The following is a 15405-nucleotide window of genomic DNA, read 5'->3' on the forward strand; positions in this document are numbered from 1 at the left end:
GAGGTCAGGGATGTCCCCCAGCTCAACATGTATCTGCTTCTCTCTATATATATGTCTAGCCTGAGGTCAGGGATGTCCCCCAGCTCAACATGTATTTGCTTCTCTCTCTGTGTGTCTGTCCTCGGGTCAGGGATATTTGCTTTGTAAGGTCAGAGATACTTGCTTTGTTCACTATTTTATCTCAAGTACCTAAGAATGTACCTATTACATGTTAGATACTAAAATATTTGTGGAATAAATGAACACCAACAGTTGCTAATACTAAAGGCTTACTTCACACTTTTTAAAAAACTTTGAATTCTTATATAAATCTTAATGAAGTAGAGACTATTTTATCTCCATCTTATCAGTCAGGAAACTACACCACAGGCTGGCTAAATAAGATGCCCAATTTCACGCATTCCCATTCGCTCATCAGAGCGCAGAACTCAGTAGCCTGGTTTGGAACCGCAGCTCCTAACCATTAGAGTGTAGAACTTTTATCGAAACTGATTGTTGTATTTAGTGCCATAAAGTTACTCAGTTCTGTTAAGACGTCCTTCAATAATTACTAGTACTGTACTCATCTCTAATGCAATGCAATTAAGTTATTAAGTTCTATTATGGCGGAAGCTGGAGCTGTATGTCATCATGACATGTGTGATACAGGGCCCCTCTCACGCACCTGCACTCACACTGGTAGTGTACTGAGTACGTATAAGGATGAATGTTGTTTATTTCTAGCCTTCAAGTAGTAAACTTAAGGAGAGAAATTAAACCTAAAATTTAAGGTCTGTTTGGCAGAGTAACAGGCTCAGCCTAGAACATCTTTTAGCAGTGAAACCCAGACCTTAGGCCTGTGGAGCCACAGTCCTGTCAACCCTGTCGTATGGTCTCATATCCGATCCTTATCAGTGCCATTTCATTTCTTAGGCAGGTTTCATTTATCGTTCTGTTGTGCTATATTTCACATCAAGTGTCAAAATAAAATCTCTTATATCAATGATTTAGAGGCAGTGATCTCCCACATTCGCTCATCAGAATGCAGTGGCTGTGGACAGATAGAGAAAACAGATGACACTAGACTTCTAAAGCAACAGGCACTAGGTAAACCTTTGGGGAAGAGTCGTTCTCAAGACGATTTAAGAGAAGTTTCAAGAATGTAAACCAAAGCTGTCTAAAGTACTGGAATAGAAAAGTTGTCACAGCAGATAGTCTACGATGATATAATGGGACCCACACTCAGCAATATTTTGTTCATTGCAGTCAATGAGGCAGTGACCATGAATAAATATGTCTAAATAAATGACCCAAGGGCACTCTAACAGATGTGCTGAAAGTTTCATTAGCCAGTAGCCAGTTAGAATAGCAGTTTCAATAGCCAGTAACTATTAGGGAATAGTTACTGGCTGCCCAGGGTACTTGCTGTCCATGTACATGTGTGTGTATAATATATATACCCACCTTTACATAGAAAATTATCAAACCATTATGTGAGTGCTGAGATCATTGTGGACATCCATATTTATAGATATATGTAAAAAAAGAAAAAAAAGACTATGCTTCAAAGAAAACAATCTTATTTTTTGATTCAATACATTTTATAAACATTGCTTGATACAACATCTTTGTATCCCATAAGCACCCCATAAATGACAAAAAAAAAGATCTGTACTAGGAAAATGAATTACAGAGAGGTTAAATAGCTTTCCTGAGGGAAATCATTCAATTTATTAGCATAGCTAGATTAGGGCACAGGAAACCTTTACCTAATGCATTCTCCTTGATAATCACAGGTGTGAAATATTTGGTGATGTGAAATAAGCAGCCTTTTTTAAAACACAGAATGATATAAATTTTAAGCTACGTTAGTTTTTTTAATCTTTCGTTTTGGATTTACATGTATGATAATAGCTTGAGAACATTAAGTAAGGTTCTTTAATAATTATTTCCCAGTATAAAAAGAAAAAACAGTGACGTTTTTATGTTATACTTTTCTTTGTCTTTTTTTAGAGACAGAGTTTCACTTTGTCGCCCTTGGTAGAGTGCTGTAGCGTCATAGCTCGCAGCAACTTCCAGCTCTTGGGCTTAGGCAATTCTCTTGACTCAGCCTCCTGAGTAGCTGGGACTACTGGTGCCCACCACAATGCCCAGGTATTTTTTTGTTGCAGTTTTTGCCCAGGGCCAGGTTTAACCCCACCACCCTCGGTATATGGGGCCAGCGCCATACTCACGGAGCCACATGCGTCACCCATGTTATACTTTTCATATGTACCTGGTGTGATATATGCAAAAGCATTTGCATTGTAGGTTTACTATTTGCTGTATCTCAGATTAAACACTATTCCCTTGGATTTTAAAATCCTGAGGAATATAACAAATAATTTTTCATTTTGAACTTTTTATTGCATTAGTTATAAAAGTCTGTGAAAGTAATTATAGTATACATTTCAGGTTTTCTTTTGTAACTAAATAAAATGAAATATATAGTCTAGAAATATGTTTTTATCAACAAAATGCAAATTACTAAAATTACTTAGAAGGTGAGTCAGAGGACAGCCTTTTAAAGTTTTGCTTTATACTGGAAAAAAGTTAGTCTCATTATGTTGTCATTTTTGTTCTCTCAACATTTATTTTGAAAATACAGTAGAATAATAAGCCCTCTAATTGGTCTTATGATGGTTTTGTTCAAGAAGTAAAAAGTGCTTCTCCAAACACAGCTTATTCCTAGTACCTGTCTCACTATGTCTGGCGCTTAGGGTTCTCTTGTATTTTCCAAGGAATTTTTCCAGCACTACACTGTGTTTTTATTCACAGACCTTCTAGGGAGGGGCAATGATCGTAAAGTATTTCAATATATTCTGTGTAGTGTTGCCTTCGTATTGATTGGGATTTTTTTGTTTTTATCAATGCATAGACGACCAGTCATATTAATATTCTAATTCAACTAAAGCTGATAAAGGGACATATTTTTCTACTTTACTATTATGCTCAACAACTTTCTATTGACAGTGGTTTAAATAAGACTTAAGTATTCCCTTCCGAGGCTGGGGCGACAATTTCCTCAAAACTGAATTTTATTCAAGTTCCAGTTAAGATGTAATGGCCCACCATTTGGTTCTTGGATTTGCAAAAGGCCCAGTTTCTGCCTTCTCGTAATTTTCACCACGCTGTTTATGGTGTTCTAGAGAATCTCTTAGAATGCCGGCCAGGATGACGGTGCAGTCGGCGTCTCTAGAGACGTGCGTGGCGTCCTGTGCTGCTCTCTGGCCTCTTCAACATCACGCGCGTGTGTGTGCAGGGTCTTCTGCTGCTTGGGCCCAGTGTGCTGCCCATACTCCGTATGGCTTGTATCCCCAGAGCGCTAAACCACTATAATTATAATACTAATTCATGGATTGTTAAAAATTATCCAGAAACCAAAAAACGTTCTTACGTGTGAGATGTTTTCTTTCATACGTAGCTTTTCTGAAAACTTGTACAGGGCTATACATTGTCCCATCCAGCTTTCTGCAAAGTGCAGTGTGTGTAGTCGTGGCTTGCAGCTCATCAACAGTGAGAATTCCTGTCCGTTCCAGACCTATTATACAACAGAACCTGAATATCTGCTTCTTAAATGAGTATCCCAGGTCCATTTGACCCATTTCTGCTGGGCCAGTGAGGATTTCACACTCCCTGGCAGGGCATGCAGTGAGTGCAGGGGGATGTGGCTAAACGGTGTCCTGAAGCTTCAGGCAGCACGCGAGGGTGACTGAGTCCTAACAAGTGACACAGGCAGAACACTGTAAGTGGCAAGTAATTGAGGCTATCCCTGTTTCTATGAAGACTTTATTTCATCTCTCTGTTACAATAATTTTCTAAGTCAAATATTTAATAAAGTACTTGGGAATTTTAAGCACAGCATAATGTGTGGCCTCTGGGAAAACTGAATACAGTTACATTCTTTGTCACTTAAATGTAGATAATACCTATTTACATCTCTCCTTTTAGGCAAATCCAGAAATACTTAGCCTAGGCGTTCTGTATCTCAAATCTTCCATTTGGTTTATAAAGCCTAGTAAGAACTAATGCTGCCTCAGAGAAGTTGATGCAGCTTTGTGACTAAAAAGAATACCCCCGAGGACAGGACTAGAAATATGTGACTGTCAGGAGATAGAGGAGAGTTTTGTTGGACTGCTGTAGTGGGATTCAGCTGATTTTATGCAGTGACAGTGGCGACCAAGGCAGTTCCTTGTGCCACTAGTCCCGCAGGTGCCTTCCTGCTTGCTTTCCTCCCTCTCCCCTCTCTTCTCTCCCCTCTCCCATCTGCCTTCTCTCCCCTCTTTCCTCCTTCATTCCTTCTCTTGCATTCTTTTCATTGTTTGTTTTTATTACAAACCCGTTTAATTGGTTCCAGAATTGTAGTACGGTACCGTGAAAAGTTCATGGGCTACATCCAAGTATTTCTGTTAATGTTAACAGTGAGTAGGAGAGTCTGTTCTGTCGTAACAGTTCAGAATGGCCTTTCCTAGACATTAGTATTCTGAGAAATAAGCTGAATAGGAAATGACAGAGGAATGACATCTTATTTATGTGTTCTGAGCATCACAGCACACAAAGGAGACTGGGGTCCAGCGTGTCATTGCTGCATTCCCACTAACTGGTACACATTGAAATTCTTACTCTAGAATTACGTGGTGGTATGAACTGAACTGTTGCCCTCCAAAATCCAATGTTGATGCCTTAACCTACAGCGTGACTGGATTTGGAGATAGGGACTTTAGGAGGGAGTCATGTTACATGCGGTCATAAGGAAATGAGCCTAATCTGATAGGACTGATGCAGTCTAAGTGGTAAAGGAAGAGAGACACACATGCTCCCTTCTCTGGGACCTCAGACCAGCTCATGTCAGCCCATCATCTTCTGCCTAAGGGGAGTGCCTTCACCAGACACCTATCCTGCTCGTGCCTTGATCTTGGCATTTCAGTCTCCAGAATGTGAGAAAATAAGTTGCTGTTGTTTAATCCACCTGATTTATGGTATTTGTTGTGTCCGTCAAAGCAGACTAAGACACATGGTAAAAATAATTGATTCAATCACACCAAAAAGCAGATCTCTCCTTTTATATAGGCTTTGCTTGGGAAAGCTATGGCCTGTCCTACTGGATAATCTTAAATAGCCAAGAAGAATTTCACCTGCAGTTAAGTTAAAGGCAGCAAATGGCCCTTTTGACTTCTGGGAAGTGGTGTCAATGAAAACGCAAGATTTTTACCCTACGTTCTATTTTATGTTAACAGTAAATCATCATCTTTCCTTTTTGTGCTTTTGGAACAATTCTGTTATTCACAGAAAATGCAAAATCGTGCTACCCAGTTGAGATTATCATTTAAAAGATATTTTTAGATTTCAAGTGTCCATTACCTTTGTAGTAGGAGGCAGTGAGTGAAAGACTGAAACAGACTTAAAAATCCTGAAGAAGGGTTCCCACTGGTACTTTGTTGTGATGTGTTCAAGGAGAGGAAACGAAAATGAACAGAAAAGATTTATATTTCATTTCATACCAATTTGAAATGAAAGATTGGAGAGAAAGAATTCACGTGGTTAGTGAAGGATATTCACAGAAGTGTTTCATCAAGCTTTTGACAAGCCCCTTGTTCATTTTGCAAACATGCATTTAAAAATGAAACAAGGGACCAAGTATTTTTGTGGATTTGACCTGAACTGAGCAAAATTGTCATTTGGATATCATCCAGCAATGTCAAATCTTAGTTTCCTTCATTTTCCATTTACTTTATGTCATAAATGGTTCTTTATTAAAATAAATTACATTTTTAAAAATGATCAAAATTCAGAATCTCTTAATGTCTTGGGATTAATTTAAGCACACTTTTTATTGCTTTCTAATAAGGAATGTGCGCCAGAGCCAAGAGGTGCCAGCATGTGTTTCATCATTGGCTAAGAGAGCATAACAGTTAATTTGAGCACTATGTGTAATTGTCTTCAGAAGAACTTTTTTCATAGACATACACTCACATATAAAGAACTTTACTTGCTTATGTCAATATTTAGTTGTGTTTCAAAGCCTATTTAACTAATGCAGTCTTTGTTGGGGTTCATCAAACAGACTGGTCACTTATATCTTTTGCTTTCAAGATTGTTAATATCATCTTGGTACATAAGGAACTTGAATAAGTTAAACACACACACAGATTATTCACTGGTAGGAGAATTTAACCCAACATAGTTGACTGTTGCTTGATGACCCGTAAGCAGAAAGCACCAGACGGGAGTTTTCTGTCTTTGAGTCACATGACTAACAGTAACATTTTAAAACTCAATTGAATCTTAGACAACTAATGATAATACCTGTGACAAGTTACATTTATTTGCTTATTGGATTTTAGGTTGAATGCTAAGTATTTTGTATTTATTATCTAATTCACATCTCATGTTTTATTATTTTCATCAGAGAGCTTAACAATTTGAGAATTAGAGTAACTTGTTCGCGTTCTCACTTGTTACATAGATACAAAAACAGAAAATGTGACTAAAATCCATTGTACAAACTACTGCATTACACTCCATGCTTCATACGATCAATTTCATTGTCTGTTTTACAGATTAGGAAACTGAGGCCCCAATTATTGAACTAATCAGGTAATAACTAGTTTCTTAAATTGAATAGCTGCTATTAGCATTCAAAACTAAGATTCCCAAGTTCAAGTTTACTTTTCATTGCACAAGCTGCCTTCTTAGGTAAAGCCTATCAGTCCGCAGTGCCCATTCTTATTTTCAGAACATTATGGAGTATTCACTAACAACATAGCTTTAAAATAATATTGAAAAAGCCGAACATACTGACTGGTATCATCTTCCCAAGAATTTAAGAAGAACTTAAATGGAATGAGGTTTATTTCATCTGCTGATATACAGTATGTTTAGCTTAATTTCCATTTTGTTTCCATTCATTCTTGATACTGCAATGTAAGAGGCATAGAACTGCTGTATTAAACAAAATGTACTTTTTTTATTTTCAAGTATGTTACTTGAAATTAAGAAAACAGTGTCATTCATATATTATTTTTGTATCATCCTATGCATACTTTAGATACCTAATTTTTCTTCTAAATGAAATCAGGCTTTAAATAAGTCATGGGTCATGGTAATTAACTTTTTTAAAATGGATTTTTATGAACCATTCTTTTCATTTCATTTTGGTTCATCATACTTGATGTCAAGCATAATTTATAATGTTTGTTTTGCTGCATTTTTTTTCATGATTTTACTGTGTATCCATTTTATGGTGTATCCATTAGTACTGTTAAAAAATCTCGTGGTAAACTAGCAGCTAGATTATTATTTTTCCAGGTTATACTTGTCTCCTTATAGGAACATCTAAATGGATAGAGTCAGACGAAAAAATATACATGATAGAATTATTTAGATGTTATAACGTGAATGGCCCAGAAATAGCTGTACTGTAGCCCGTCTGCCTGAAGGTGTGCTTAAAGACTACACCTGAAAACACCTTGACGTGCAGCGGCTGTGCTGTGAGTACCTGAGAAAGGAGAGATGGAAACAAGGATGACTGAGGTTAGGAGAGGAACAGCAGCTTTTCATGGACGTGATCGAGACAGGATTTATGACAAAACATAGAAGACTTTTTACTTTTAAAAAGACCGTAGGAATCCTCTAAGTGAGTTTTTGATTTTATATATGAGAGAATACTGAATTTATCAAAGAGTTGGTGACTTGGAAGGAATCATTCTGTGACTCCTAGATAAATCATCTTTCTATTAAAACACACGTGGTTTCAGCCATATTTATTGTCAGGGAGGGAAAAAAAGGGGAAAACATTGAACAGGGAAGATGTCAGAGCACCACCTTGGTCCTTTCATTTATACAATTATGCATCATAAGTGGTGTAAAAATTGAAGACATTGATTTATATTGTAAGGTATTACGTATTTTTCTCCATTACTTTTATAAATGAAAAACCTAGACAAGGACTTTTATTTAGAGTAACTGCAGATGGTGGCGTGGATGTGGAGAGAAGAGAATATTTTTACGTTGCTGGTGGGACTGCAAACAAATACAACCTTTTTGGAAGAAAGTATAGAGAACCCTCCACGAACTCAAATTAGACGTCCCGTTTGATCCTGCAATCCCATTCCTAGGCATCTACTCAGAAGAAACAAAATCCTTTTATCATAAGGACATTTGCACTAAACTGTTTATTGCAGCTCAATTTACAATCACTAAAGTGTGGAAACAACCTAAATGCCCACCAACCCAGGAATGGATTAACAAGCTGGGGTATATGTATACCCTGGAATACTACTCAGCCACTAAAAAAGATGGAGACTTTACATCTTTTGTATTAAACTGGATGGAAGTGGAACACATTCTTCTTAGTAAGATATCACAAGAATGGAGAAGCAAGAATCCTATTTTACTTAATTCTGATTTGAGGACAATTGATGACATAGTACATTGTGGGGGATAGGGAAAAGGGGTGCAGAGAGAGGGGAGGGGGGTCATATGGTGACACACCTCTTGGGGATGGGACACAACTATAAGGAGGGACTTTACCTAACAAATGCAATCAGTGTGACCTTGTTCTTTATACCCTCAATGAATCCCCACCAATAAAGAGTAAAGAAATGAAATAACTGCATGGCAACTGATTTTCCTAAGAGAGATGAATGACGGAAATGCTGTAGGAATCAGTTTAGAAGCTGCACATTCTAAATGCAGGTCTGTGTTAGATTGTTAATAATCAGCTAGTATCAAGTATGTGTATAACTCTTCCTGTGTATGAAAAAAAACACTTTTCAATGGGGTGAAAGTGGTGCTAATGATTATGTGTGGAAGAAAATGTAATGATCTAATGACGTGTGTGCATTTCTAAAGCTAACTCCGTATTTTAAACACTTGGTAATGTGGAAAGTAGTGATTTGACATTTGATTGGTCACGTTTGACTTATTTTCAAGGAAAAACGTGAAAAATTGCCTATACTAATATGTACCTTAGGTTATCAAGTATGTTTTTATAGTAGCTCTGGAAGAATCATTTCAGTGTATGTGTGGGTATGTTCGGATCAATACTTTAATAAGTTACACTGTTTGCTTTTGATATTAAGTTGCTATGTGTAGTTTACAGTATTTCCATTTAATAATTATTTTTTCAAAAGAATTATAAGTAGCAACTTAGTAGATTTTTCCATTATTTATCTTCACGAAATAAAAATATGCAACAAGTACATCTTTTTCTCTGATTATGATTTTTGTTTCTCTCTCTCCTTTTACAGAGCTACATTCACGGGAGCAGCCAGGCCCAGTTTGTGGCAGAGTCACATATTATCCTGGTACTGAGTATCCTTTAAAGTACTGAGGAGTGGAAAAGAGCAAACCAAAGCTGCGTGTTCTTAAATTGACATTTTTCTCCTATCAGTGAATATCAGGACTTTTAAAAGACATTAAATTTTAAGAGGTAAAAAAAAATTTTCAGCTGTACTATATGATTAATTTTTAATTCTTATGCTGATTTTTCCTATCACAGTATAATTTTGTTGCTACTCTGAATCATTGACAGACTGGAGTTTCTCTTTTTTACTTACCACTGAGTTTGAATGTATTGCTTTTCTTCTGCATTGATTACCTCTAGCTAAATTTGTTATGAAGTTTATATAGTTTTCTGCCATAGCATCTTAATGGGGAGAAAAAAAGTGCTTTATGATAATAAATATCAACATATAAAAAGAATTATCTTAGTATTGCTTCCCTTAAATATGCAACAAGTCAGAATTAAATGTTGTGTATCAGACTATACATGTAATTTATGATTGGAGTTAGAAGAGTAAGTAGATAGTGGGATTATAAAGAGGTAATCTTTAAGCATCTAATCTGAATATTCATCAAATGAAATAAAGTTACTGTTTGTGGAAACCACTCTATTTGGGGTAAACTTGATGTTTGTGTAGCCTTGTGAAATGGTCAAAGTTTAAATTTATAGTATTATTTGAACATATTAAGTCACAAGAATGTAAAGCCTACTTACAGTATCAGTTATGAACCTTGATAACTATTATACTTACTAAAATTCATATTCAAATGAAGTAGATCAAATTCTCCAGTATTTTATATATCATAGCTCTCATCTAGGCCCAAACAGCATTTTATATTAAGGAAAACTAGAGCCCAGGAAAGTTTATTGACTTGCCTCAGGTATTGACTTGCCTCAGGCTAGAAGAGAAACTAGGATTAGAATTCGGTTTTCTCTTTCATGGTCTATTGATTGTAAAGGTACTTAAGTTTTATATACAAATCTTTGTTATGGTCTGTGACATCTGATTTCATGGATCAGTGTCGGTTGTGCCATCTTAAACTTAACTACTTTTAATCCGGTTGGAAAAGACTATCTTTTTAACAACACTGAAGTTTTTATATTTTATTACTTGATTTCTCATAACAATGCATGTTTTTAATCTGCCAGCAGAGACTTAGTCAGTACCATCAGTTGATTCAAGCACTGAGTTTTATTTACTCATGATGTTCTGGGCACTGTACCAGGTACTAGTATATACTGAGCATTGTGTTAAGTCATGATGAGGAAAAGGAATGGTAAGAGTTTAAAGCACTTCCAACTCTCGGTAAGTTCACACACTTCCTCTTGTGTAAAATCAGGACTAAAGATAGTAACTACCTGGCATTTCTGTGTGACGTAAATGAGATAACACACAGAGGCATCTGATGATTACTACAGACTAGTCGCTTTATTCCCTCCTATATATGCCCGTCTTTTTACTTAGAACTTTGATGCATAAATACATGTTTACTGGTTTGATTCTTCAGCATTTGACAAAGGTGCAAAAGATTAGGAAGAAAATCACAGCCATATTTACCAGAATTCTAAAATTTCCACTGAGCACATATTGAAATGACTTAATTTTCCTAGAATAAAATTGGTTGAACCCGTCTAATAATGTACAAGACAATAAAAGATGCTATTGGAGAGCTTGATCTTGGGAACGAAGTTTGAGAAGAGCGAGGCTGTGAGTCTCCAGTTTATATTGTGGTAAAACTAAACACCGTCTTCTCTAAAACTCATTGAGCAACATACCATCTTCTTCCGGGGTGGTATTTTGATCATTTTAGTTCCACAGTTACCCATGATTAGATGTGTACACGGAATTGTGCATATCTCAGCTTATTCCTTGCTTACATTTTTTTCACTTACCTAGTGCTTTATGGTTTCAAATTTAAGAAACTATTATGGGCTCGGTGCCCATGTCTCAGGGGTTAGAGCGCCGGCCACATACACTGGGGCTGGTGGGCTCAAACCCAGCCTTGGCCTGCTAAGCAATAATAACAACTACAACAAAAAAAAATAGCTGGGCATTGTGGCAGGTGCCTGTAGTCCCAGCTACTCAGGAGGCTGAGGCCAGAGAATTGCTTAAGCCCAAGAGTTGGTGGTTGCTGTGAGCTGTGACTCCACAGCACTCTACCAAGGGCGAAACAGTGAGACTCTGCCTCAAAAAGAAAAAAAAAGAAATTATTATGATGAATATATTTTTGTTCTAGTTTGTCTTGCAGATTGGAGATGGAAATATGTTGATTTGAGTATTCTTAAATTCTGTGATCTTGTTTGGTAAATACTGGATTTCTGCCCACCAGCTTTAATATAGTAAGAGGTTAATACTTTCTGCTCAACAGAAGAACCTTAGGTGATAAAATATTTGTGAATGTGTTTATAGGGATATTTCATCCTTACATAAGGTCAAAGAAAAAACAAGGGCAAAGCTATATTTACTACCACCTTATTTTTTAATTATATAAATGTATTTAGGAAACAAAATACCTTTGCGTTAAATAGTAAGAAGCACAAAGCCTTTATTCCAGGTAAGTTTTTAGCTCTTATTTATTGATATATTGTGAATTCTTTTTTCCCCCTTTAATCCATAGTATAGCATTTTAGTGCTATAGTTTCTTCAAAGTGACAAGTTTGTTAAAACATTATCAGACATAGCTTCCAAAAGGATGAAAAGCCTTGTTGAGATCATCATTTTATTGTATGGCACCAATTCTCCCAAGTAATCATGTCAGGGATCATTGATACCAAGCTGAGATCTAGGATACAAAGGAATTTCACAATCAATATGAAGTTTTTCATATAGATTTTAGCAATAATACATAAAAAATTAAATGTATGCTAACAGTAATTATTTGTTGCTTCATTACTTCTGTGTTTTTATTGTGGAGACATCTATTACAAAGGAAATACAAATATTCTTTTTAAATGGTGAACTTTTGAATATTACCAATGAAAGTTTAGAGGACATTTTGCCATCATTTCTGATTTTACTTGACAGGCTACTGATACTTTTGAAGTAATCACATTTTTTTTGTAATTTGTATGTATACTTTTTCCTTTGTGCAAGAAAATGTAAATACCAGATGATTACATTTTTGTTCATCTATAGAGAACATTTCTGCCTTTCAGTTTTTCTCCTCCTAATTTGTTCAGTCAGATTATTAGATTCAGTTGCTGTTAGTATATGCAAAGTTTATTGGAAAAAAATCCTGAGAGAAAACAGATGGAGTCACTTGGTATCATAAGATAGATTTATTAAGAGTAAAATTTTTACTAAGAGTAAAATTTTTCTCCTGTCAGGTATTTTCTTTCCTCAGTTATTTCTAGTTATTTCAGAGGGAAAAAAGAATCCCAGGTGGTCTGTGAGAGAAAGCTATATGAAAAACAAATAAGAAATACTACGATATTTTAGGATGGAATTTGTGTGAACCATCTAAGAATAACTTATATAATGCCTTGTATTTTTGCTAGTAAAAATTTATTTTTATTTCATCTATTTTTTCATTCAGTTATATGTTTTTCAAACCTTCTGCAAACGTGAATAAGATACCTGCTATTTGAATGAAGGTAAAGCAACCGAAAACACCTCAAACCCTGTAAAATGTAGGTGATCCTCTGTAAGTTGGCTGTAACAGCCTGGTCAACATAGGAAGGCGGTCAGCATGAGGAACCAGGCTGACTATACCGGTACATCCAGGTGGTCTTGTCCCATCTATGAAGAGCAAGGCAGCTTAGGGAAGGGGTTAATGTAGGGAAAGTTCTACTGTAATATAAAGAGGTTTATTCTGAGCCAAGTTTGAAGCCATGGCCTGGAGCCATGCCCAGGAAGCCCTGAGCAAGTGGAGTGACCAGGATTGGATTACACTTTGGTTGTTTTTTTTTTTTTTTTTCATTTCAGGGAGACAGGAATTACATGTAAAGTTATAAATCAATACATGAAAGGCACACATTGGTTTGGTTTGGCCAAAGGATAGGATATTTCAAAGTGGGGGCTTACAGGTATAAGTATGCTTAAAGATTTCTTGATTTGTAATTGGTTAAGGAAATTAAGCTTATCTAAAGGCTTGGAATGTTTCAAGATAAGGAAGTCTATTAATCAGACATAAGCTGCCAGGCATCTACCTAGACTCAGTGATGAGTAAGTAAACTGATGCCCTGCAGGTGTGATTTAAGCTTTGCCCTGTGTAACCTCGGGCCTGGTAACGAATTATAAAGGACATTTCCAAGAAGAGAAAGGGGCACGATGTCTGACCTCCCTCAGGGTAGCAGCTCAGCTTTAGGGTGTTTCTGGGGTCCTCATGGCCAACAGGAGGTCCATTCAGTCACTTGGGGGGCTTAATATTTTATTTTAGTTCACAGGTAGAATGACCCAAGAAGTTTTATAGTCCAGTGAGACGAATGCTGTAATCGGTGCAGGCACATGGAGCAGGGGAGAGTGCAGTTTGCCTTCGTCTCAGTGGACCGTAAAGAGGGAGCAACTTAGTGCCCAGAGAAACTGAACTGACTTTGCAGCTGGTTTTGAAGTAGAAAAAGGAATTTCGCAGACAAGAGAATGAGTGAGGAAAGGGTGTTCAGGAGACAGTATAATGTACAAAATCATAAAATGAAAGAGGATATTCTTTATTGCAGGAACATAAGAAATTTCTTAAGGCTGGGAGTCACATGGTGAGGGCATTGGCGAAAGGTTGGTTAGGTCGGATCCTGAAAACCCTGCTAAAGAAATCCGTACTTTCTCTGAAGGTAATAGAGGTACTGCTGTGTATCTACCAATTCTGTAGATTTGGCTTTAGCTGCCTTATTAATTCCTTATGAAGTATTCTAAAGTTGATCCATGAGTGTCATCTTGATAAATTTGGCTTTGGAAGAGGAAATAGTGGCCTGTATTGTATTTTGCCACGTATGATGCACTCCTGTGTATAACGTGCAGGAAAACGCTTCTCAAGGAAGTGGCCAGCTCGTAGGAGAGACACATCTGGAGGGCGCTGACGCTCCCCTGGTAACCTGTGGATCGCGCTCCGCCTGCAGCTGCCCACTCTGTGAAGGCTGCCTCTCCCCTCTCTCCTGGGAGCCCTTCCCTTCCTGCCATGTGAGGGGGCCACAGCCAAGAGAGCCAGATGCAGGGTGGGAGTGGGGAAGGGGGATGGGTGCGAGGAGCGGGACTGTCTGAGGCTGCTTGGCCCCCAGGCAGCCAGGTGGCTCCCTGAGGCCTGTGCCCTCTGTGCCGTTGAGCCTCACCCCTCAGCCCTGCCACCTCCCCTCCCTGATCATGCCGTGCTCTCACCAGATCGTACTGGACTGAACCCCATGTACCACTGGCCCTGGGGGAGGCCACAGCAGCCTGTGAGGCTTGCTGGGCTCCCCCTCCCAACCTGTATCATTCTTATCCTTATTCTCACCTCAGAAATGTGGAAAAAATGTGTGCATTGTATGTGGCAAAATAAGTTTACCTTACCCCTGCTTAAATGGTAGAAAGTCAGTGGAGATTTGCTTCAATAACAATATGGAGGATAAAACAGAGAAGGGAAAGTAAGAGGCTCTGTCCGCTGTCCTCGCTGTAGAGAATGAGTCTGTACTAAGGTAAAGAATGAGTGAGCGTTTCCCAGTCAAATCAAAACCTCAGTGGTGCACAGACCAGTAATATTCTCACAGAATTGCGTAGTAAGTGTATGTTTCTTATATGTTTCTGAAAGATCATTTTAGTAAAGATATAGTGGATATACTGGTATTTCCTACATATTCTCTCAGAGCTTTGTTCACACTCTACACCCTCTTGTATTACAAAAAAAACCTGAGGGAGCCATGTAAATATCAACCCGCCCATGCATGTGTCTGTCTGTGCAGTGCTGAGGTACAGACGTCGCCAGACCTACAAGGTCTCTGACAGAGACAGAACCACAGCAAGTAATTTTGCAAATAATGATTCAGTTAATGTTCAAAATTCAGTAACACTGAGGCTTGAGACCCATGGATCTTAACTGGATAATTATTAAAATACAAATATACAGTTTTTGAAACCTTAATTGCTTGAATTAATATGTGCATGAAATATATTAATATATAAAGTTATGTATAAA

The 15405-nt window shown here is 37.4% G+C and overlaps 1 protein-coding gene across 2 annotated transcripts in view; it reads left to right on the top strand.

Annotated features, from left to right (window-relative positions):
- Window positions 1-15405, top strand: part of TUSC3 (tumor suppressor candidate 3) — a 141222-nt gene that overhangs the window by 104105 nt on the left and 21712 nt on the right. For both annotated transcript variants that reach the window (XM_003797656.2, XM_003797657.3), the window contains exon 7: window positions 9270-9333. In XM_003797656.2, coding sequence (XP_003797704.1) covers window positions 9270-9333 — 64 coding nt within the window. The remainder of the gene's footprint in view (window positions 1-9269; window positions 9334-15405) is intronic.

This window comes from Otolemur garnettii, unplaced genomic scaffold (assembly GCF_000181295.1).
Source record: "Otolemur garnettii isolate 467f Iridium unplaced genomic scaffold, OtoGar3 scaffold00121, whole genome shotgun sequence".
In the NCBI taxonomy this organism is placed as follows: Eukaryota; Metazoa; Chordata; class Mammalia; order Primates; family Galagidae; genus Otolemur; species Otolemur garnettii.